This window comes from Antrostomus carolinensis, unplaced genomic scaffold (genome assembly GCF_000700745.2).
Source record: "Antrostomus carolinensis isolate BGI_N321 unplaced genomic scaffold, ASM70074v2 scaffold6414, whole genome shotgun sequence".
Taxonomy (NCBI): domain Eukaryota; kingdom Metazoa; phylum Chordata; class Aves; order Caprimulgiformes; family Caprimulgidae; genus Antrostomus; species Antrostomus carolinensis.
Window position 1 is genome coordinate 72,117 of NW_010311311.1, and position 24,106 is coordinate 96,222.

The 24,106-nt window shown below is 40.8% G+C and overlaps 1 protein-coding gene across 1 annotated transcript in view; it reads right to left on the reverse strand.

The window, feature by feature from the left end:
* Positions 1-18,500: 18,500 nt before the first annotated feature.
* The window catches only part of LOC104523952 (inorganic pyrophosphatase 2, mitochondrial), a 35,563-nt gene continuing 29,957 nt past the window's right edge, over positions 18,501-24,106 (reverse strand). The window contains exons 10-11 of the mRNA XM_010166689.2: positions 19,660-19,699; positions 18,501-18,672 (exon numbers count right to left, since the gene is read on the reverse strand). Of these exons, the coding sequence (XP_010164991.2) occupies positions 18,644-18,672; positions 19,660-19,699 (69 nt within the window). The 3' untranslated portion in view covers positions 18,501-18,643. The remainder of the gene's footprint in view (positions 18,673-19,659; positions 19,700-24,106) is intronic.

Genomic DNA, 24,106 nt, shown 5'->3' on the forward strand with positions numbered 1-24,106 from the left:
GGAGATGCAGGAGCAGACAAATGGCACAGCCCAGGACCCCTGGCAGAAGCTCCTACAGCCTGCCTGGGGCCTTCGAGGGTTTATCAAGAGGCAGCATCCCTGGTTCATGATATACATCCTCTCATTAAAAATAAGCACCTCTAGTCCTACTCTTAGAGCAGAACCTTCTTTCAGACCACAACTAGTTTGGCATTTAGCTGAGATGTTGGAGATTAGGCCTTAAACCTCCTCTATTCTGGAAGGGATCCAAATTTACAATTCTTAGTTCCCAAGAAAGCATCCTAACACTTAGCTAACACTATCCCAGAGGCTGAGCTTTCCCCTCTCTTCCAGGGACTGCCCATGCATTTACCATTATATGGAGAAGAGCATGAAACACTAGAGCCTCCCTCTCCATTTCAGATACAGGCACTCAGACTACAACTCTCAAAGGTTGCAAAAGTAATTCAAAAGGATGGATGAATGAAGCCTGCTCCCACTGAACAACAACCTGTTCCCACCTCACTGGAGAACACCCTTGCGACACACAAGGTGGGGACTCCAAGCCCTGAGCCCAAGGAAGAAGTTATACCTGCTGCACCCCCACAGTTACCTACTTCTGTGATCTCCTTTCTCCTTCTGTCGAGCTTTGTGTATCAGCCCTGCTGGGAAGTGTCTAGGTACAGCTGCCATTTTATGAAGGAAATTACACTTCCATAGTACCAGAGCAGTGATATTCGAGATGGCAACCAACAACAACAGTCCTGTTAAATCTTGTCAGTTCAGCTGTACTACAAGGAAAAGCAACACATACTCTGAGGTGCAAACATGGCGAGAAGGGTAAGAGGCAGCAAAAAGACAGCTGTTAGTGCCCTCCAACATACACTTAACCCCTTCAAGGTTTAACTTCAAGGTTTCTTACCAGTTAAGCTGCTCAGTGGTTTCCAGACACACCAGTAGTTTAGCCATTCTATTTTTAAAGTGAGCCTTAACTTTAGACTGATTTGAGATCTCAGGAACAGAGTATTGCATTCAAAAAACATTGAAACTTTATGGAAACCAAAGGTACTAAACTGAACTCACCTTCACTTGTTTCCCTCTAAAGACTGCTATGATCTACCTTGAAGAGTCCTCCCCTCCTTTGCTTTTGTTCTGTGACCTGACTTCAGAGGCAGCTGGCCTTCGCACTGCAGCCACAGCCAGGGCACCCTGGGAAGGGAAAACCCCACCTACACCTGTGGAGAGCAGCCCCCAGCCCAGTGCTGCATTAGTCCCATTAGTCCCACATTCACTCTGCACAGCTGCAAACACTCCAAATCAGCCCACAATCAACAGAGAGCAGGTGAACACAGCACTGAAAAGCTGTAGTACTGTGTCAAAACCAGAGTGGTTTCATTTGGATGCTTTCTTCCTCAACACTGCCTGGGACTCCCACCTATAAACTGAAATACTGTGCCCTTAAATGACTCTGTCTCATAGGTGTGCCAATTTATCTTAAAATGAGTAGAAATGACAGCACTTGCTTTCTGCATTCCTCCCAGTTAATTGGATTTAACTGGGTGAGGAGGAAGGGAGCTCTCTCTCTGCGCTGGTTTGCTTACTTTCTGTGTGATGCTGTAATTCAGCTTGTCTCTGACACTACAGAACCCAGCCGTCCCTTGCTCAACAGCAAACTTCCATTCCTGCAGTCCAGACGGTTTCTGTGGCTCCACAGCAGACTGTCTGAGATTTCTGTCTAAGGCACAGAAGCATAATTATACTAATTATGAGAGAGAAAAGATAATAGATACAGAAGTTCTTTTCCCTAATCAGCTCTAGGTCAAAGCTTTACCTACAGCTAACAAGGAAATAATCTATTAATGAGCCCACATCAGGAACCAGCACAGTCACAGCAGTGCAAACACAGAAAGCCATAATTTGCAACAAATGGGTTAGAGCTACATTTTAAAGAATGGCAGAGTCGTGGGTTTACTTAACTAAAGACATTATTATCTTGAAACTACAACTGCCGCAGTGCTTGGTCTTAGCTTAGAAAGAAAGAAGGCATCCATCCAAAGCAATGAATGCAAGATACTGAAACTTCAGAGTTCACGGCTGAAAGTCCAGAACAAGCTTTGAAAAAACCAATGCATTATACCAGCCATTTGGAAAGGTGGTTTTTTCTTATTTCTCATGCTAATCACGCTGCTTATTCAAGAGAAAGATGCCATCCGTTCTTGAATTATGGCAAAACATAGGTCACCAAGATCCTGTGTGTCAGACCATGGCAGGCAGCTTAGAGCTTTCTAGAGAAACTGGACTGTTTCTTTTCTTGTACAAATATTTTATTATGTATTTTATATACAAGCAGGACACTGAGAAATTGATTGTTAGGTCCACAGAAATATCATTGTGGGCTTTGCATATGTGACAGCTGGATTATTTTTTTTTTAACTGCTGGTAGATGTCCCACCAGCAGCAGAAGTGCAAGAAGATGCAAGGAATGAATTTTCAGTGCTGTTTCTAAGAGCAAAGCGACACAAGTGTTATAAGCCTATCCTCGCTATGCCTTTGCTGTCACTGTGACTGATAAGCTTTATCAGGGCAGCAGGCTGGAAGGAAGCCTGCTTTTTGTTTTGTTTCCTCTCAGGAAAGAAACCCTCATGCAGATGCAAATCACGACTGACAGGTGCTCTGACAGCAGCCTGCAGTGCAGGTGGGACACGGGGTCTGGCTCTCTGTGAGCTCCTTTAATTCTGTTTCAACTGTCAAAATTGTGTAGTTATTGGGGGAAGGGGGTTAATTTATATTTCATAGGCAGACTGCTGGGAGGAGGGTTTGGGAAGAAAGTAGTATCAAATGCTACTTTTTCTTTGTATGAGCACATACTACTCTTCAAGAGTGTTGTGGTGTTAATGGTCCCTAAGGAACAAACTATTAATTGATTTGTGGGCCTCTGTTTTTGGCACAGCAGTGCTCCACAAAAGCACTTAACTATTTTAGTCTCTAGATTTTGCAGCAGAAGCAACAGTTGTGATTTCAGCATGTATGTTCCCTGTGCAATGTGTAGGAAAGGCCTCGATGCTTCAGAGTGTGATCCACGCCAAACAGCTCACTGCACAATAAGCCGGTTGAACCAACACCAGGGAGCACCCAGGAGAGAGAAGCTCCTTAAACCCACCTCTCCTGGGGGCTCAGGCTCTACATGCAGGACAATAGGATGCCTTTCTTTTCATTTGCAGTTCAGGATGCTGAGCTCTGCCCTGCTTACCCCTTGGAGCTCATGAGGAAGGGCAACAGGTTTACTACACAGCGTGGCCAGAGGAAGCAGCAGTTTGCTTGCCCTTCCTTAGTGGTTAGAGCACTCATTCAAGATGTGGGAATTAAACACAGTTCCCTGTCTACTTGCTGGGACTCAGATCCATCTGTTCAGTTTCGCAAGGGATGAATTTCCTCAGAAACTGGAGACCCGAACACTCTAACCTCTGAGCCATCATGTAAAAAGACTCCTCTGAAAGCTGCCTGGAACTCTGCAGGTAAAGTGACCTGTCTTGTGGCTCAGGCGAGATGGATGTGCCACACCACTTAGGCCTGAAGGAAAGGGAGGCGTTTCTGAGAACGGCAATAGCAGGACTGTCTGTGTCTGAAGATTACATATGAAAAACTAGGAACAGTTTCCAAGTCCAGATGATGATGAATTGGCTGTGACAGGAGGTGTACTAGTTCTTCTTGCAGACCAGTGCCTGCGACACCAATGCTCCAGATCAGAGGTGGGAGAGATGGCATCTCTTGTCTGGGATAGCCAGATCCACCAGAACAGAGCCCAAGTGCAACGCTTCCCAACAACGGAGAAATAAATGAAAGGACTATCTGCCCCTGCAGGAAATTAACAAGCAATATCCAAGGCCATGTTTGTTGCCCTGTTACTTATTAAAATTTCCCAAGAAAAAATAAGGCTAAAACTCTGTAAGTCTGCTATTTTTATTTGCCCATTTCCTCCCACTTTGTTGATTCGCTGACATATGTGAGAGCACACACATAGTACAGTTTGAGCATTTTACTTTCCGTCCTCCCTTTGTATAATGTTCCATGTTTTATAGATGACCAGCAACCCAGTACTGTAGCCTGAGAAACACTGATATTATGAAAGTTCTTCAGATACCACCATCCTTTTTTTTTTTTTTTAAAAAAAAAGCATTTCCAAAGATAAAGGGGAACAGCTATCCAAAGCAAGGCAAGGCAGTATGCCCTACCTTATATTAAGAAAAGTCTGACAACCTCACGTCAAAGACAGAGGTCATAGCTGTTTTGTTTGTGATCATAGTTAAGAGTTCAGAGACAAATAAGGAAAGCATTCGCTGTAATGAAATTGTTAGATTCAGGGGCAGGAATGGGAGAACTAGCTTACACTCTAAACAGGATAAACCAGCTCATACTGTTTTACATAAAACGCCCTACATAACAATGCCAACACTGTGTGTCAAATCACTGAACCAACAGAGCACGAGATCAAATTGCTGTTGGATAATCAACAAGCCCTCTGAGACAGACCGTGCTTATCTTCAAAGAACTGGTATCCACCTACTGACTCTTTAAGGTGTCTTATGCTCTTACATCCTAATTATCTTTATAAAAACTTAAAATATCAAAATGATGGTAAAGGCAAGGGACAAGAATGGTGTGGAGAACATCTGGTCTTCTCTGTTAAAATGCATCTTTTTTGGCTATTGTTATCACACTTCTCTCAATGTATACAGGAGCTTGCAAAGCACTACTCTCTTTCCAACTCTGCTGTCTCCGCTTCTCCTCATATTATCTTCCAGACTTTCATCCCATGCAACCAGCCAGCTGAAATGGCCTTGGCTAGTGTACATGTGAGAGTACAGACATCCTCCAGAAGTTACTTTGTATTGCCACATACAGAATTTAAACATATCTGCAGTGCACTGGGTTTCTGGTCCGGCAACTCTGCCTCAGGGTGTTCCTGTGCTTTTATTTCTGTAATGCAGCAACAATTCAGTCACAGTTCCCATCTCAAATATGATCCTAGAAATGACACTGCAAAAGCCAATTTTTATTTGTCCCAGCAATTACAGATCACAGCTGCCTGCTTCTCATTTTCAGGGTAGTTTGCTTGTTCCTAAGTTTTTGGTGGTTTTCAGGTGTATGGTTCTATTTTGATTTGAAAGCAGGAGAAAGAGAAGGGAAAGTAACCGTTAACCTTAAAAATCTCTGAACATTACAGTTGTGTGTTCTTTTTCAAGTAAAGCATGTTATTTCCTGCCTTTTTATTTGTGATTCCAATTATTCTTGTGTTGCTAATGTAGGAGTCAGAAGGCAATCTGCTTGCTTTCAACTATGTTGACCATGCAAACCAGATTTTAATCTAAACAATAAGCAGATTCGAGCCAGAAATAAACATGTTGGTTTCCAAGTAAAGGAAGCCTACAGGATACTCTCAGAGTAAAATTTTTCAGGACTGGTTCCACTGATATTTGTTAAGTGAAGTAAATGGGCAACAGCCCCTTTATTGACAATAGCATCACAAAACAGCAATTCCAATCATGATTTCCATTTCTTAACATTTATACAGGCCCAGTTTTTGGTGGGGGTTTATTGTTTTGGTTTTTTTTGTTTTTTTTTTTTTTTTAAGTGATTACACAGCATACATGTAATTAAACAGAGGATCCAAAAATGCATCTGCCCACCCTTGTCATTGTTGCTTTTCCCCTGACCTGTTTACTCAAGAACAAGTTACACTGCAGAGTTATGGGGTCTGAAAAAAGCTATTAGTTAGAATTTGATTTGCATCATTGAAGTATCACCATTGAAAAGTAAATGTTATTTATTATCAAAAAAAAAGCAACAAAAGTGAAGTGGTGTTATTAGGCGGTCACTTGCATTGCAGTGGGGAGAATGGTCAAAAGCATCTAGCATTTTTAAAAAAGGAAAAGTATCAACAAAGTAGGTCACTTCCAAACACCCAACTCATTCCTAACAGCAGCTCACTGTGGCTCCCATAATATATGAATCCCAAGGATGCACTTAAACATCTGCAATTTCATTATTTCATTTTTAATACTGTTAGCTTAATTTTTTGACAAGCCGTTTTGCAGGTAACAAGTCGAGGAGTTGAAGATTACGACTGCAGGAGAAGCAATGAACCCAGCTGTTCACCATGATCAAGAAAGGATTATTTCCTGTGACAGGTCAGAGCGGAGGATTTTCTTGCTGTTGTTTAATACCTGCAACAGCTGAAAAAACAGCTGCTTAGTTTGAATATTTCAAAATTCCCCAATGAAAAAAGTAACCTTTGTTTTCTTTGTGTGTGTGTGTGTGTGTGTGTGTGTGTGTGTGTGTGTGTTTTGGGCTGGTTTGTTTAATTTTTTTTTTTTTTTAAACAAAGAAGAAAAAACTGCAGAGCTCACAACCAACTTGTTCGAGATGTCTCAAATTCATATAATCCCACTCTTCTTTTACCAAAACATAGCAGTCTAATGAAAAAACAGTAGAGCAGGCACATCTTAACAGCCTCATGAAACATCCAAGGCTGTTCTAGATACATTCAACATAAGGTACTGAAGTCTAGGAGTATTTCCAGCATGGCAGAGAAAGACTATGTAGCCAGTAGTGAAGAGCCTCTCACTTCTCCTGCCCTTCACAGGAGCAGCTGTGGCCACCCCTAACATCATAGGTCAGCATCCTGCCCTCCTGTCAACCCAACCTCCTCATCCCTTTAGGATACTCTCTGCCTCATAAAAGATGGACTCGTCTTTAGCCATGCTCTGGCCCCTTATTCCAGTTTCCTCTCTCCTTGTAATTATGGGAAGTGAAGCTGTTGTTCTCAATGACTCCAGAGGTTCCAGATTCACACACTTTCTCCAGGAACCGCTCCATCACCACATCCAGCCACACACATGCCTCTCCCATCCTTTTCTGATACGTTTCATGAAGCCAAAGGATTACAGCAACAGAACTAAATTAGCCACCTCCCTGTCTGCTTTTCCCTCCTCTACGTGATTTTTACATCCAGTGTTGGACTAAGTTTAGAGAATACAAATAATGAGTCTAAATCAGCAATTCTGCTGATAATCAGAGAAGTAACACCACCAGCAGCTCACTGCATCTCACTGGTAACAACTTTTAGAAGCAGCATTCACTTCTGGGCACTATAGTTTCAAACAGGCTGAAAGCAGTAATTCCCTGGCTTCCCTTCATCTAGGTCAGGACTTCCCAAACTGCGGTATGCACACCATGCATGATGTGCAAAGCTAGTTCGATGTGCTATGTGCTAAAGCCAGACCCACCTACAGCTGTTTCTCTGGAGGAAATGGGGACAGTAAATACTGCCCATGCAGCTGAACGCTTCTTCCTGTGCCTGCCAGCAGCTCTGGACCTGCCAACACCTCTCTTTATATGAAAAAGCCAATGCTGAACGTGGAAATTAGTGATCTTTGGGCATTTATTCATCTGCACAAGAATTCTTTGCACTGCTTTGCCCTCTATGCCTGGTTTTTCATAGAACTGGGCTCTGCACACAAAGATATTTCACTGTTGACTATTTTCACATGTCCCCACGTGAAGCACAGCTCCAGAGACTCTCTTGTGACACATGACAGTGGGTCCCAGCAGTCTCTGCCTTCCCCTTCCCCTCACTTGTCCTTCTGAAGTAACCAACAAACTACTGTGTCAGTGAGGATGTGGATAATGTGACCACGCAGCCGTGCCGCTCTGCTTAGTCATCTGACTGCCATGTGGCATTAACTCGGAAGCCAAACTGGATGAAGCGGTCATTTCTCCTCATTTTACCTTCTCTCTTCCCTCACCTCCTGTAAGTCTCCTAGAGATTCAAATGGCATTTTTCCACTCAGGGTATTGAAACATTGTTACACACTCACTTCAATGTCAAGAAAGCAAACTTCAAGACATTCAACTTGCAAGACAAAAGTCTTGCATTAGGGAGGGGAAGAAATAGCAGTGACAGTAACTTCCATCTCTCAGCACACCTCCGTAGGAAGAAGCATGCTTCCAGGAAAGCAGCCCTCTGAGCTGACACACTGCAACACTTCCCCTTTCCTGTCCCCGTCCCAGCCCAGGCAGCGAGGGGGAGAAGCTCTGCGGTTACTCCCTTGGCCCCTTCTGCCAGGCAAGGGAGAGCGAGGAAGGAGAAGGAAGAGGATTGCCAGAGAAGGCAGCAGCTTAGCTACCCCTGCTGATGGCAGGCAGAAGTGCGGGGCGCCGGGCGGTACAGGGCAGCCTGCGGGGATGGCTCCTCCTGCCCCTCTGCGCCCACCTTGGCCAAGCTCAAGGGAAGCCCGGGGAAGCTGCAGCCATTCCTCGCTGCTCCGGATCAAGCTCCACATGTAGGTTTTTAACCAAGAGCCACCCAAAGGTCACTAAGTGACTCAGTCTGCAATAAAACTTGAAAGTCCTGATGCTGTAAATCTGCCACTTGCCATAACCACTAACTCACGTATAGAAATCGACATCTGTAACACGTCTTCAGTTTCACAAAGCATGCCTGCACTTTAAACTTGGGATCTGGAATGCAACAGAGTTTCCCAACTATTTCAAGAGGAAAAATTAACTTAAACTTAAAGCTCACTGTTTGTTTTGGATAACATTTTCATTTTAACTTAATCTTTATACAGCTCCCTCCCTCAAACATGTTTCCTTAAGGTCTGAGCTTCTTTTCATTTGCCTGCACCACCTGCTTTCCTACCAACCCCCACATGCAATCACCTTAATGAAAAAAACATTGTCTGTTCTAACTTGTTACAAGGAATTGAACAAAGTCACTGAATACAGGGGAGGGGGGGGGGAAGCCACATTAAAAAAAATTTGAAAACTTCCTGCAAACATGGAAGTACTCCTTCCATTCCTCCTGACATTTCCAGCTACTCTTTTCCTTCTTGGGTAAGTGCCTGCATCGTACAGGATCTTCTCTTGAGAAGACACAGTAACTAGGAAAATAATGCAAGATGGCTTGAGAGCTTGATGGCTGTGAGTGAGTGAATCAACTGTTCCCTCTAAGCTCATCCCCTTCCAGAAGTGGTAGGGGCCTAAAATAAGTGGGGAAGTTGAGGCTACCATCTGTATAATCCCTTTCTAAGCATCAGCAGTCTGACCATATTTGCAGAATGAGAAACAAGCTGCTGTGGTCAAAGTGTGTGTCACACACACACAAAAGCTGATGAGCACTGAGAAACAAACACGGGTAAGAGTCTCTTTCATTTGCTCCCACTTACAGGTATAATATTAGAGCACTAACATAAAAGGTGGGAAAAAGATCCCTTAAAAAAACCCCTCTTATTTCTTTCATCTCCAGTATCATCTTAGAACCCTAATCTCTCTCATTTTCATATGTATCACCTCCAGTATGTATTGCCTCCTCTCACCTTGAGCACCCAGACAATTCCAGTTCCAACACTCCCTCCTACAAATCTGTGCTCTCCAAAAATAAGTGCACAAGCCCTCACCTTGCCTGAACACTCACCATCCCCAGCCTCAGAAACATGAAAAGAGAAAACTGTCTATAGTATCTATTGCTGCCTAATGCCACGTAAGTTCCTCAGCACCCCTCCTGCTGCCTTCTTGCTTCAACAAAGAGGCAGAGCCCCTCTGAGGGCAGACATATTGCATACAAAACACACATTGGATGCAGAAGATCCATTTTCTGCAAAAATCACTTGTGGCTGGATCATACTATGATGTTAACCCCCTGTCAGTCCTCTCCAAGATCATCTAAGAATGGGCCTAACTACAATTAACAACTTTGGAAGGGGAAAGGGGAGGGGGGAAAAAAGAAAGAAGGGAAAAAAAGGAAGAAAAAAGTGGCCTAGTGTTTGCCAAGAAACAAACCATAAAAGTGTCGTTGAACTTCTCCTTTCTGTGCTCCTCAGACGGTTCTCTTTTTTTGGATGGAAAGGGGAACTGTAAAAAGAAAGACTTTTGTCATCCTCTTTCCAAACAGGCATGACGAACATCCAGGGTCTGAAGCTGTTGATAGGGGTTTGGTTGTTTGGTTTGGGGTTTTTTTGAAGGCTGAATGCTTATTCAAATTCTAAGCTTCATGGTCACATCATCCTACCACTAGCTGTGGCTCCACTAGGCAACAACCTGCCCATTACTATTTAAAACAAAGCACAGACATTTTATTCCAGCATTGCAGTCCCAGTTCTGACACCATCTAGGAAACAGACCATTTCCCCTGGCTGCAACGGAGCAGAAGAGCCGTCCATCACGAACCGTTCATGCCAGGCCTTGCTCAGTTACTACTTCCTCAAATCTGCTGACTCGGTTAGTCTAGTTAGCCATTTCTATCAAAATGCCCTTGGTTCAGTTATACAGTCAAAACTGTAAATATTTGCAAGCCTGATCTGAGAGGTGGAAACCTCATGAGGCATTTGCTACAGTTAGATATTATGCATCCACAGCCTTCTGGGGACAATCTATTCCACTGCCTCAGTCTTCCCTGTAAAATCTCTCATCCAGAACTACTGCTTAATTTAATATAGCTAAATTGTGCATTGTCAAAAGAAAGCACCTAACATTTTCTAGACCCCTGACAAGAGGGAGGGAGTATGGAATAAAACCCTGGATATGCTTACCTTCCTATCCCTCCCTCTCAAGGGTTTCAGGTCCAAGCAGAATGCCTCTTGGAACACCCCCTACCCTGCTGCACTAGGGCTTACGATGGTAATCAGAGCACAGCTTCCAACAAGGGCAGATCTGCCTGAGCCTGTTCAGAAAATTAAAGATTGAATAAAAGCAAGATATCACCCAATTGATTATCACAGCTGTTTTTTGCTGATAATACTGTAATCCGGTTAATAAAGTTGCAATTGAGTTTAACTTGGCTCCACATCCTTTAATGTAAATATTCTGCTGCTGGCATTAAACACGTTAACATTTGAGCATATGGTCCAAACGCCATTCTTCTACTGAAACAAACACCATCAGCTTGAACAAAAAGCGAAATGCACAGACTCCTACACCAGAATTTCTTATTAATGGAAAACTACTAACAAATATAGTTAATTAGTGGGTCTGTATGAATAGTTCAACTTAAATGGTTACAGTTCCAACACACTAACATTTTCAGTCCCCCTGCCAAAGGAACTGCCTCTAGCTTTCATTTTCATCAACATGACAAGATTGGAAGTAAGGAGAAAGGCAAGACCTCAGTAGGTCTGCATTAGGTGCAGACGTTTAACTTCCTACCCCTGGCACCAGCTGTGAGGTGACAGTTCTCTGTCAACGCAGTGAAAGTTTTACAGTAACACAGTGTAGGTCAGTAATCTCCAAATGCCAGGGTCTGTTAAAACAATTCAGGTGACAGGAGCTTAACTCCTGGGAGGCAGTAACTTTTCGCAACAGAAATATGTGTTGGCTGGTGTTGTTCATGGAAGCTCTGGGATTCAGCTGGCAAAAGGACACAATAGATAGGTTTTAGTCCACAGAAAAGTACTTCCTCAAGGTGAGTTACACTTTGTTTACTTTTATCTCCTTTGTGAATACAAGGCTTCCTTTTCTAGACTTTACCAACATGCAGTACATAGACCAGTGAGACATTAAGATACAACAGCGTGAATCTAAGGTCCCAATATCCTCCATTTTTTACTATTTAGGGTACACTAAATTTATCACTTAAACTTTAGTCCTGCTTATGTGACTGTTTTGTGTTACAAACAGCCACTATTGCTGCATATAATATATAATTGTCAAAAAGTAACACCATGCTATTACAGTACAGAGGTTGAGGGGTCAGGGTAAATCTGAATAGTTCACCTCCTTCATGTATCAGCCACTGCCCATGAGTAACCCACTAACGTTCACTGCTCCTCAGGTTCACTCAGTAGCAGAACAGGAATAGCATTTAATTCTTACCCCATCTCTATCTGTCTTGTCTACTTAGAATATTAGCTCTTTGAGGTGCTATGTATACTTCTACATACCTACTACAATGGCCTCTGATCATGATTACAGTAAGTTCTAATAGATGTAGAAAATGGTTATGGCTGCAAAATTACGTCTTTTTCATTATTCATATTCTGGAAAATAGCATCTTCAAAATCAGAAAAAGATCGCTTTCTAGTGGTTCTATGGAATGAACATTTCATTTTTATGGATACTCTGTATCATTTGATGGGCCAGAAGACTTCAGTGCAACATGTTTCAAAATGAAGAATTTAAAAATAGGTGTTTTCAAATAGGAAAATTTACAATTTGAACATTCAGAAAGCAAAAACCGATTATTAAAGAAGAGAACTGGAAATGAGTCAGCAACCTCTATTCACTATGCAACCAATCATCATAAAGAAACAATTTTTGCTAAACTTATTTTAATAAATCTATATTTAGAAAGGGATTAGGCTTTTAAGTCAAAAGGAAAAAAAAAAAATCCCTGAAGTTTTAGGAGCTGGTGAGCATATGTTCATTCACTGCTACAGCTCACTTGGTCCCTTCCTGGTAAAAGGCACTTCCCCCTCCATTTTTCTCCCTTCTCTGAAGAAATAACTTTTGTTTTTACGTGAGATCACCAGATCACACATGCAGTGAAAAAATATCACATGCTGTGCAACTTGCATGCATTACACTTTCAGGCAGACCATAAGCATATTGGTATGATTCAGATTAGCTATACTACGTATATACTAAAGAGCTTGCACGTCACAGAAACATCATTATGATATTTTCAAGAATTGTGTCACTTCTTCCACGAAGTGTGAATTGAAAAGAGACATCTAAGGCTAATTTGCATTTCAGTTGGAGGTCCCACAAACCATTCCAGTTCAAGATAAAGCGCTAAGTGAATCAGAGAGCTACTTTTACAAAGCAGATTATCATAATCAGGGAGCAACACCTGCACATCATTTGTAGATAACAGACAAAGATGTTCTGATGACACTTAGGTCCACAGAAACATGAACCTCAACTCTCTTCTCGTATTAGAATAGGAGATGCCATTTCCCTCTTCCTCATTTGGGTCCCCTTGTTCTCATTCTCCCAGTTAGCTGTACAACAAGCTACAACGTTCTTTTCATATACACTTCACAATGACCCTTGCTCAGCTGCCCTGCCCTTAGCCCCACTCTTTTTCTCTTGCAGGATTTCCCTTCCACACACACAGCTACAGAAATGTTATTTAACAGAGATTCCAAAACTCTTCTTGTTTGAACACTTAGGAACTCTGTGCTGACAACCTGTAGGGTCAGGGAGACATCTGTTAGTAATAAGGCTTCTTTGATGTTTGAAGTTTTTAAGCAACTAATGCCCACAACATTACTGTAGCATAAACAGATACTGTCCCTATTTATAGACATAAAAAGAGAGAGAGAGGTTTATGTGGCTTGTCCAAGTCAGAAAACTGCCCAAGTAAGGGGCTGGGAATTCCTAAATTGATTCCCAAATTATCATATATGAGGAATAAATAATCTAGTTAAAGCAAGGCAATAATGAAGCAAGAAGTAAATTTCAATGAACAGCTCCATCAGAACTTTGTCCCTCCTGACTGTGCCCTCCCTCTCATCCCAGCTCCCAAGGGAGAGCAGGCTGCCAAATGCTGCTCAGCTAGATGTGATTTTTTACACTGTAGCAGGGTAGCAGGTCTTTACTCTAAATAGCAGGAACTAGCAGGATATTTTCACTTTGACTCTGAAACCAGCTTTGTTCCCAGGCCTCCTATAATTTAGAGTTAAAATGCTCAGAACTCCCAGGTGGTCACGAGTTACATTTTGAAATTGGCTTTTCTGCACTCCAGAAACATCACATATATAGGCCATTAGGGGACTTAAAGACCTGCTTAAGAACCGAGTCTAGTTTCCTGCAGAACTCACAAGGATGAAGATGACAATTTACACCTTGAACTTTCACCACCATTGATGCTCTTAAGATAATTACACCATCAGACAACCCTCAAGCAGATCAGTCTGACTAGCAAGGACTGCATCTTCATTCAAGTCCCTCAGAAAGCCTGTCAGCATAGCTCACCTTCTCACTGTAAACAAAGCCGAATGTATCCTGTGTTTTCTTAGACACTGAGAGCTCCCCTCTCAATGTTGGGGAAGTGGCAGGTCTCTGTTGGTAGAAATCAGACCACTCACAGAAGAAACTTCTCCACCCATTTTATCAATAGGATAAAGATTATGTGGTCTGCCCAAGCCCATAAGATACACCACGGAAAAGCAGAATTTAAAGTTAATTCTTTGTATTCCACCCCAGGGCTTTTGACACCAGGTAGATGTTGTTTTACTCTTCAGCATATTTAAAATGTGAAATACAAAATGCTTCAGAAAACCCCCAAACCTGTAGTTGATATAATAGCAGCAGACAGCAGTCAGATATACAGAGTAGATAAACCAGTTTCAGAACATTCCAGTATCACTGTTCTGACACATGTACCAATAAATGAGCATAAAGCTGGTAACAGCTACCAAGTGCAGCCATTTCAGTGACTACACTTCCTTTGTCCTGGAAGAGAAGCGCTGCAGGACCATCCACTGACCTATCAGCACTTAACACTGCACACAAAATTAGATCTTCAGGTCTGAAAAAAACCCCTTAATTTCGAGGCAAGCATTCATACAGTCACAGAGGCAAACCCCAAGGACTACACCTGAACACGTGAATTTGCATATGTGCTGTAATACCTGGGTAATGCAAGCATTATTCTTCCAAAGATAATAAACAAAGTTAGTATTAAACTTAGAGACATCTGTGAAGAATCTTAGAAACTTTATGAGTATGTTCTAATGGAAAAAGGTAACAGGCAGCAGTGTTCTGGCATATGAGGCATACTCTTCATGCATGGAAAAGTGCAATTCTGTTTGGCTTCTGCATTTTCCCTTACAAAGGCAAACCTTTTTTTGATGCTTACAGCAGACCAAATCATCAACAAAAACCTTACTTCGGACTTAGCATACTGAACCACTGATAAGATTGATTCACTTTTAACTTATCAGACCAATAATGAGAGAAAACATGTGGCACCATCTGAATTCTGCCCATAGCTCCAGAACACTTAAAAGCTTCTGCCACAAGAATTAGCAATGAATTAATCTGCCAAAGCCAACAAATAATCACAAAGTGACAATCTACTGAAGTGAGCTTGGCTTTTTTTTTTGGTCTACCTTCTAGACCCCACCTGTAGATTGAGGAACAGAGCACTCCACACATCCAGCATCCCGCTGCACACAACAGAAAGCTGTGAGAAAGCAAAGGCTGTGGGTGGATCAGTCAGTCAAGGTTTGCTGACCACCCAGGTCATTTCTGCACAACCTAAAAGACTCACAGAAAGTCAGCTCAACAATAAATACAGCCTCTGCCTTCCATTGTTTTCCTCCACCCAGGAGACCAAAGATTTAAAGTACTACTTCCACGCACTTGGGGGATACAATTTCAACTTCTGTATGGTAGGTAAATATTCTTCTTCCTTGGCAAATGCATCCTATTGACCTCTCCAGTCACATGAAATTGGCACTGTTACACATTGCTGCAATATCTAGGCAAAATTGTTTTAAAGCAGTTCAGTCACACCTATTTAATGTTCTATTCATTACTTTTATTTGCCTAAACCTCCTAGATCTGGCTTCCATTCTTTCTATTCTCTTCCAGCTAATTTTTCATCTCTGTTCTCTAAATCCCAGATCTCTTGTCCTCAGGAGGTTATCAAACCTGGTGAGAAATCACCTTACAGTAAGGCCAGGAAAAAGAAAATAAATTTGCACCCTACTGACTTAACATTGCTTTGCCTTTTAACTGGCCTAAAACTGAACCACAACGCATTAAAAAGATTCAATCCCAGCAAAAGCAAAGAGAAGGATCAAATAATGCTTTCGTCGGTTTAGGATTGCTGCACGCCACAGCTCTCAAGTGTTAATGCAAGCGGCAACCACAGGCAAGTTATGGTAAGGCTCTCTCCTTGCATAACACCTATGAGGAATGCTCCCAAACACACTTCAGAATTACTTTCTAATTTTGGGGGGGTTTTCAGAGGATGTCTGTTGTTACCAACAGTGTGAAAATAACATCCTAACAGTGACAATAGCATACTATTTTCACAATCCTTTTATTTTCATGCTTTAAAGAATAATGAATGTTATTTCCACATAAGTAAAACTCAAACCCCATTTCTGACTGCAGGGACTGAAGTATGGACTCCATGTCAATGAAAGGTACCACTCTGAGCAGCAGCTAATGATTTTCATATGTAAAAAGAACATCCACAATCATAATAGTGTAGGGGGTGGAAAAGAAAATCCTTTCTCTCCAAAACAGACAAAGAGAGGAAATTGAGATGAAAAGTTATCCTTGAAAGAAATATACACATATGTGTATTATATATTCAACACAAAAAATAGAGTTAAGATGGATTTACTTCCTGGAGTGGAAAAAAAAATAATATATATTTCTTTTCAAGACATTTTCCCAGGAGATATTAGTATCAGATATGAAAAAATTCTTTTCACAAAACTATGGAGAAGTGGACACTGCTACACTAAGCTTCCCACTACAATGAAAACAAGTACAACAATATAGGCATATAAATATAGACAGACAGAAGACCTAGCCTGCTAAAAAAGCCAACACAACATTAAAAATGTTTATTGCACAGACTCGTTTTTCCCAAGGTGATCTGAAATATATATTCTAGTTTCTCTGTCCCATCCCCCTAATCCTCTTATTAGCAGACATTTTCTCCACAGCCACTTCATTACGCTTCATTTCTGAAATCCAGATCAGGAGCATTCAGTACATTTTAGCAGCAAGGTTACACATAATGGTCCATCTTTTTATCCAAATTGGGAAAAAAATCTTTAGAAAATGTACATAAACACGTGTTGAAAATAGTCTGAAGACAAAACAGTCACCTGTTCAGACACTCTACTTACATGAAGTATTTTAACATTTTCAAATTTATGGTAGGATTGAGCATTTCCATTCACTTCCATTTTCAGTTTTCCTAAGTACTATTTGTTGTTTTCTTGCACAAACATTAATCTGCTCTAGAAATTTATTTCTCCTCCTGAATTCTAACCACATGTGTAACAGTTTCACTGGGCTAGCCCATCCTAGCAAAACCAGGACAACATGACATCAATACAGTTATAAATTAAAAAACACTCTTAAAATTATTTGAAGTAAAAATGAAGTAATTTCTGGCCTACTCTTGATAGTTCAGCATGGGTATGTTTGTAATTAAAAAAAAAAGGCCTTTATATCTGTAGGTAAAACGCTGCATGTACCTAGAATTCTTAAGTATGGAAAACTCGTACTGTAAATGTATGTTGAATGTAACATATCTCTTGACTAAAACAAAAAGAAGTCCTCAATATCTGAGGTTTATGTTGCATTTTTCATACCTCACCTAAACTCCTAAACTCTGTGTATACATCAATGCAAAACTCTTACGCAGATGGGAGAACTCCAGCTGCTCGTAAGCGCTGAGGCCCAAACTACCATTTCCCAAGTGGTGCTTATACACTGGACAATACAGTCAAGTCTCTAAACCAGGAAAATAATCTCATAAAAATCAAAGAAACATTCCCAAAGTTGAAAGCTTTGTTACTGATAACTTACTCTTTGTAAGGAAAAGTTGGTCTATATGGCAAGACACAGCCTAACCTTTTCAGTCCTTTATCTTCCATTTCCATCATGTGCCAGCAATATTCACCTTCTGTTTCAGTCATCATACAAAGCAGACAACGCCCACCTTCCCTCTCCGTAACAAGCTGGATAAAGCTGTCTGTCTATGTTATCATTTCTTCTCTTTCTACTTAACAGCGGGCTTTTTTTGATTGTTTCTAATGAATACTGTGGGTACAGACAGGCCAGATATAATCCTGCAGTAGAAAAAATGGCAGATATTTTTACCACAAAAGCACAAAGCTCAATTCTCTATATTTTATTAATCTTGTCTCACTAAATGAGGAACTATCAAAAGCCTTCAGGCATACATAATTCTAAAAATGTAAGCTTTCCAGAAAGAAAGTCCTTCCTGTGTGATGAAACACACAAGTTACCAAAACAGGATGTAGCACAGAGAGCACACGTGCATCCTTACTTCAATTGTTATGGCATTAGCCCTTCCTAGTTGAATTATTCTTTGGAGTGAAGCTGTATTTGTTTTGTTTTTTTAAAGCAGGTGTGCTCTGCTCATAACTCTATGAGGCATGCAGAGACAACTGGGCACAAAGTTGATGTAACTCAGGAAACGGTGCACAGCCGTGTATGAAAGAACATGGTAAACTGCTAAGCCTATTACATAAAGATTATTGTCTACTTGAAATGGATTACAGTCAGGGTGGCCAGGCAAGCCCTAAGATATAAATTAATAGTCTTCTATGCACCTCATGGCTGGATCATTCCAAGAGCTGGAGAACAAGGTTGAAGACACTTTCTCTCTTATTTGATACTACGCTTCATCAGTGGAAAAGAGCAATTCTGAAGTTCTGAGATGCAGTAACAAACAAACAAGCCCTTCTCTTCCCTCTGCTCCACCCTGCACAAAGAAAGACATAGAAGGGAAACATTCATTTTACAATGTCAGTGTTTATTTACATGACAGAAGGTTTACACAAGTTGAAAAGTTGTCTCAATAGGAATCCAACAAGAAATGCTTTTGCCTGTCTTCAAAAAAGGGATGACTGAGATTTGATGATGCAGCTTCACAACACTTTGACGATCACTTGGGATAAAAGTGCCAGGAATCAACTAAAACAAAACAAAAAACACAATAAGAATGACATTAGTTCTGTATAACTAGACATACCCAAACACTTAAAAAAGCATCATTCTACCCTTTCACCTATCTCCCCTCCCATAATAATACTTCTGGGTGAGCTTTATTCCCAGCTTGTGTAAAGCACAGCCTCAGAATAATTTCTGTTCACTGTAACAGTTTGGCTGAAACAATCCTGCATCAAGTTATAACACTGATGTGACCATCCCTGGAAAACATCAAAGATCAGGCAGATTATGTTCAGTTGTCTGTCAGAGGTCTGAGACATATAAGGGCAAATGGAATGCAGCTTGCTTTCCCATGACATGGACTACACAGATGTTACTTTGCAAAAATCTGGAACTTGACTCATGACTAAGTTTCTCTTAGTGTTTCCATAACTCCCTCCATCTCAAAAAGCACGTATCTGCTTTCTATAGCTCCAGCCATCAGAGAAATCTCTTTTTTTTAAAAGTAGTTAACTAAAATTAAAATGTAGGATGTATTCTTATTTCTTGAAGAAAAACACATGAAAAATAGTCATAACAGTGAGAAGAGAGAATTTTATCTTGGGAACTTACACTTGAGTGAAATAAGTATGGTTACATCAATTTCAGGAAAACGAGCTGTTTATTTGATTAATTAGCATCTGTGAGGAATGAAAAAAAAAACTAAGGCAAAGCAACCTTTCTCCTTTAAAAAGGATAAATGCCATGCCAAGTGACAGAAAAAACTAGTCTTCTGATCTTTTGATGTGGACTACACTTTCACTCATACTCAAAAGTAATCTCTCACAAACCATCCATGAATTTCTGTTCATGTTCTATTTAACTGGGGACAGGCATTACAGTCTGATAGAAGGTAAGTATTGTCATTCTCATGTGCACAAAACAAGACAGTTTTTTCAACAAGACAGTTTTCAAGTCAATTTTTAAAGCAAACTATTAGAGAAACTGTATGGCATTTGGGGAAAAACGTACCTTCTGGGGGGACAGAATCTCCATTCATATGCACTGGTGCCTAAAAAAATAAAAAAACCCAAACAAACCAATGGATCAGTATCTAAAGTTCCACAGGTAGCACCCAAACTCAGTTATTTTACTGCTGGAGTCAAGAGATATCAATAAAAACAGAAGTTTCAGTTGTTCCACAAGACAATATTCTACCTTACAGACTTTCCCCTTCCACCCCCCTGACAACTACTGTAAAAATTTCTTTGTTGTTCTTAAATGACAAAACAAACACACTAGTAATGAGTGATAGATTAACAACTTGCCTAGTATGAAGGGGATTTTCCTACTGTATCATCTTTGATGATAACAGGATTTGCTATTTACATACTAATGAGTAAAAATGTCTTTCCAATGACATAACTATACATGTTTCGGGATAAGGTATGCACGTGAATATATACACACACACACACACACACAAAATTTACATTACATATGTGCAAAACTTTTTAAATAAATGTGTAATGATACACTTTTACGATCACATTTTGGCAGAGCAAGATTCAGTTCTGTAGAAAGTGACAAATTGTTTTAGAATGTAGATCTGACATTTCAAAGCTGGATACACCATTATTCAATTGCAGTATTACCCAGCATGTCTTGTCCTGTAACTTAAAGGACAAAACTAAAGTCAGTTCTAACACCGGCTGGAAGCAACCTGTTTCACGATGAGGATGCTAGTTACGGGCACAGCAACAATCCTCCACTGCCCTTCCAACAACTTTTCCAGCTGCATAACTGATGGGAAAGAAGCAGAGAGCATCTCAGCACAAAGAATCCTGCAATGCTCACCTGCATGCATGACCCAAATGCAAAAACTGGGCAGATGTTGGCCTTTGCTGGGACACAAGCCCAACCCAAGCAGATAACCCCAGGAGTAATCACTTTGGTGAACCATGCCAAAACCAAACAGCCTCAAAGGCAGGGTTTACAGCTGTTTTAAGCTTCAGGAGAACAAAGCTGCACAGTGACCACCCCTGTCTTCCACACCAACAGGTGGAACCTCCTGCCGCTATTTAACAGCATGTGAAGACATCAATGAAAACTCAAAGTACCCTGCAGGCAGGCAGGCTGACCCCGAAGCTGCAGAGCCGGGCTTAGTACAGTGCAGCACTTGGACCAAGACGCATTGGTGTGAAATTCCCTCATGAACCTGCCTGTCTCCGAGCAGGGTCAAAGCCTGTGTGGAGGGAAGGACTTTAGCCAGGATAATTATCTGCCCAGGAGGGTTATATGGCTGGTCTGAAAGGATGTGTAGTGTGACAAACACAACCCAGGTCCTCCAGGCCTTATCACCAGACCATCCCCTGTCTTTCCAGCAAAACCAGCAAAGCTTTATCTCACAAGGCAGGGAGAACCAGTAGTCACCAAGTGTAAGCAGGTGCCTGCCACTTCTGGGATAACTGTACACAAAGTTTGAGATAAGGACTCAGCACTTTCCACCAGGAACAGATCAAAAACTCATCCCACTGCACCAGGAGTCTCTTCACTACACAACTTCTTAAAAAATCCCAAACCCCACACTAATAACCCCACCAATCTTCCGTTTCACAACTGGCCACTGAACAGAAAATTCTGTCTCTACTAAGTCCCAAATGCAAATGTCCTCACAGAAAACATGTAGGGAGAAAGGCAGTTAACAGACCTTCCTGCTTAGATCTGAATTATTCAAAACACATTAGTAAACATACAGATTCAAATTTTGTCGGAGATTTTTTAAATTGGCGGGAAAATCCAAATATTTCCCCCTGTAAAACACTGTTCTGCATTTTACCAAAAGAGATCTCACCTAGCTAAGCTTTCCTAGTTCTCTTTGAAGTATTTTAAGGGAACAATTATGTGATAAGTCTGAGAAACACTGCTCTACTAACTATATATAGATTGTCTTGGATATTTTCCAACTTGCGAAGTCCTCAGCAGCTTCTTCACAGAGCGAGTGAGCATGCAGGTCTCAGGATTAATGTTAAACAAAGGTTTGGCTGTCCTGATCAGTTTTACAGATGGCAACACTTAAAAGCCCGAAATAAACAGTACATCTTAGCACTAACACATTCAGCTACAAAGCTCTACTCCTCTTGGGGTTAGTTTTCAACACGTACTAACACTGGAGCTGAGAAGGAGATGAGACAGAGGCTAGAGAACAGCAGAAATTTTCACTACTTAGTATCAAGACTCAACTGAGTTTGTAGTTGCAGGGGTCTAGCGCAATCTTGGCTGGTTCAAAGGTACAGTATGTGTTCCTATATGCACACATCATCTTCTGTCTCTTTGAGATTGACTGGACATGGCAACTTCACCAGCTGTAGAATCATTCCTAGTTTGCCGCCAATACAGACAACAGTACACGTGCCCATCATCTAGAAGCTAACCCAGTGGAGTGGAAATTCCCCAATGGAGACAAGCTATTCTAGTCCTACATCTGTGAAACAATGAAAGATCATATAATAGCACAATAAATCCTACTGAAATCAACAGGACTATCTTGGGAACTACTCAGTCAAAACATATATGAAATTCTGGTTAAAATTTGGTAAGCATTTGGTAAGGATTTGTTTGGCTCCAATTTGGTTCTTATTTACAGTTCTCTCGCTCACCATAAAAATCGTTTCATAACAATACTGAGTGTTGACTTCTGGGGGTTTTTTATTTGTTTGTTGGTTGTTAGTTTGGTTTGAGTTTTTTTGGGTTGGGTTTTTTGGGGTTTTTTTGAGAACTCAATATACCTGATTCAAGGCAATTATCACCCACTCAAAAATTCCCTAAGTGGAGTCTGACCCAGGAAACAGAATTATAGGGAACCAGCTCTCACTGCACAAGTAGTTCAGAAATTTTATGGCAGCTGAAATACATTTCTCAGTGTACTTGCATACAAAAATATCTCTACCTCAGCTTTTATTCTTCTGTTTTTATACAGAGGTTAATAGATAGACTTCTTTTAATAAATTAAAATAAAATGTATCTGCTTTTAGTTTAAAAAAACCCCAAAAAATGCAAACAAAAAAAAAAAACCCAGACAGACAGACACAGGCAGCTTTCATATAAAATTACCACAGCCATTAAAATTCTGCAGCCAGCACTCACGTACTTTCACTTCAGTCTGAAAGAGATGAATGCCTGACAACCAGAGTGGGCAGTGTAATGTACTAGACAAAAAGATACCTGTTTAAAATGTGCAAGTCAGCCTCCCTGCTTAAATTTAGAGTTTGACTGTCCACCATTCACATTTCAAGAGCATTTTATGGCTTTTTTAGTTATCATAGATTGGAAATTGCATACAATTAAGACTATCGCATCTCTTCCCTGTCTGGAAAGTAGCAAGAGACAGTAGCCTACAAAGCCATAATTAAAATACTTATACTAAACTGAAATGGAATGATGGAAAGGAGTACGTGATGACAACTTTACAAAAACAGTATCACTGAAATAAAACAATGTGAGGCACAAAAAAAGCCAGAAAGTGGTAATATTTTACAAGAAGGCAAGTGCTCATAACAAAAAAAGACATTAAAGCTTGATCCAAGGTACCTATTTTACGAACTGGTTTTACTAACCTCCTCTCAAAAAACAGGAAAAGATTTGATTTGTTATTAAGAGACAAAACAACGGATACTGCTGATTTAAACAGATAATCAATTACCCTACATGCTTGCAAGTACAAACAGCACAGAAGGCAAAAGAAAATATTCCTTTGCAGCTCTGTCACATCCAAACACATTTGAACTTGGAATTTTAGTTGCATTTAAACACTCACTAAAAGTTATTGTAAATTTGAAAGCATAGAGGAGGTAAATATTTGCTTATAGCTGTGACTGACATGTCTAAAAACATATTTGAATTCCAAAATGAGTTTTTCCTTCATTTAAAACTTACAGTCCCATTAATCAACATTCACAAGTGCAGCCATAAAGGTACTTTTAAAGGGGTGCTGAAAGCAAAAGACCCAAATAGGAAAAACAGTCAGGTCTGACACTTCTTTATCCAACTTTTCTTTGCAAGTGACAGTCTTCTTTGCTTGTGACAAAACACCACCCAGGACAACGCACTCTTACTAGAAACGCTGTTGGAACGTAAAGTGCACAGACAGTGGATGGTGTCTCCTTTGACACTGGAACTTGCATAATTACTGTGACTACTGGGGCAAAACACTGGCTGCCCAGCCAGCCGTGCACATGTGCAAAATACCTGCCACGCTCATGCGGCCACGAACACAGGCTCAACCATGGCACATACTAAAAAACCAAACCAAAACAAACAAACAAAACCCAAACAACAACTTGGGGGTACTTTTCTCCATGTAATTTCTAGTAACTCTGCTTAATTTCTGGCATCCAAACTAGCATATTTTACAAGTGGAAGAAATTCTCCTCCACGACTATTTGTACGTGAAAGCATCAGATCTGCAGGACATTTTTCT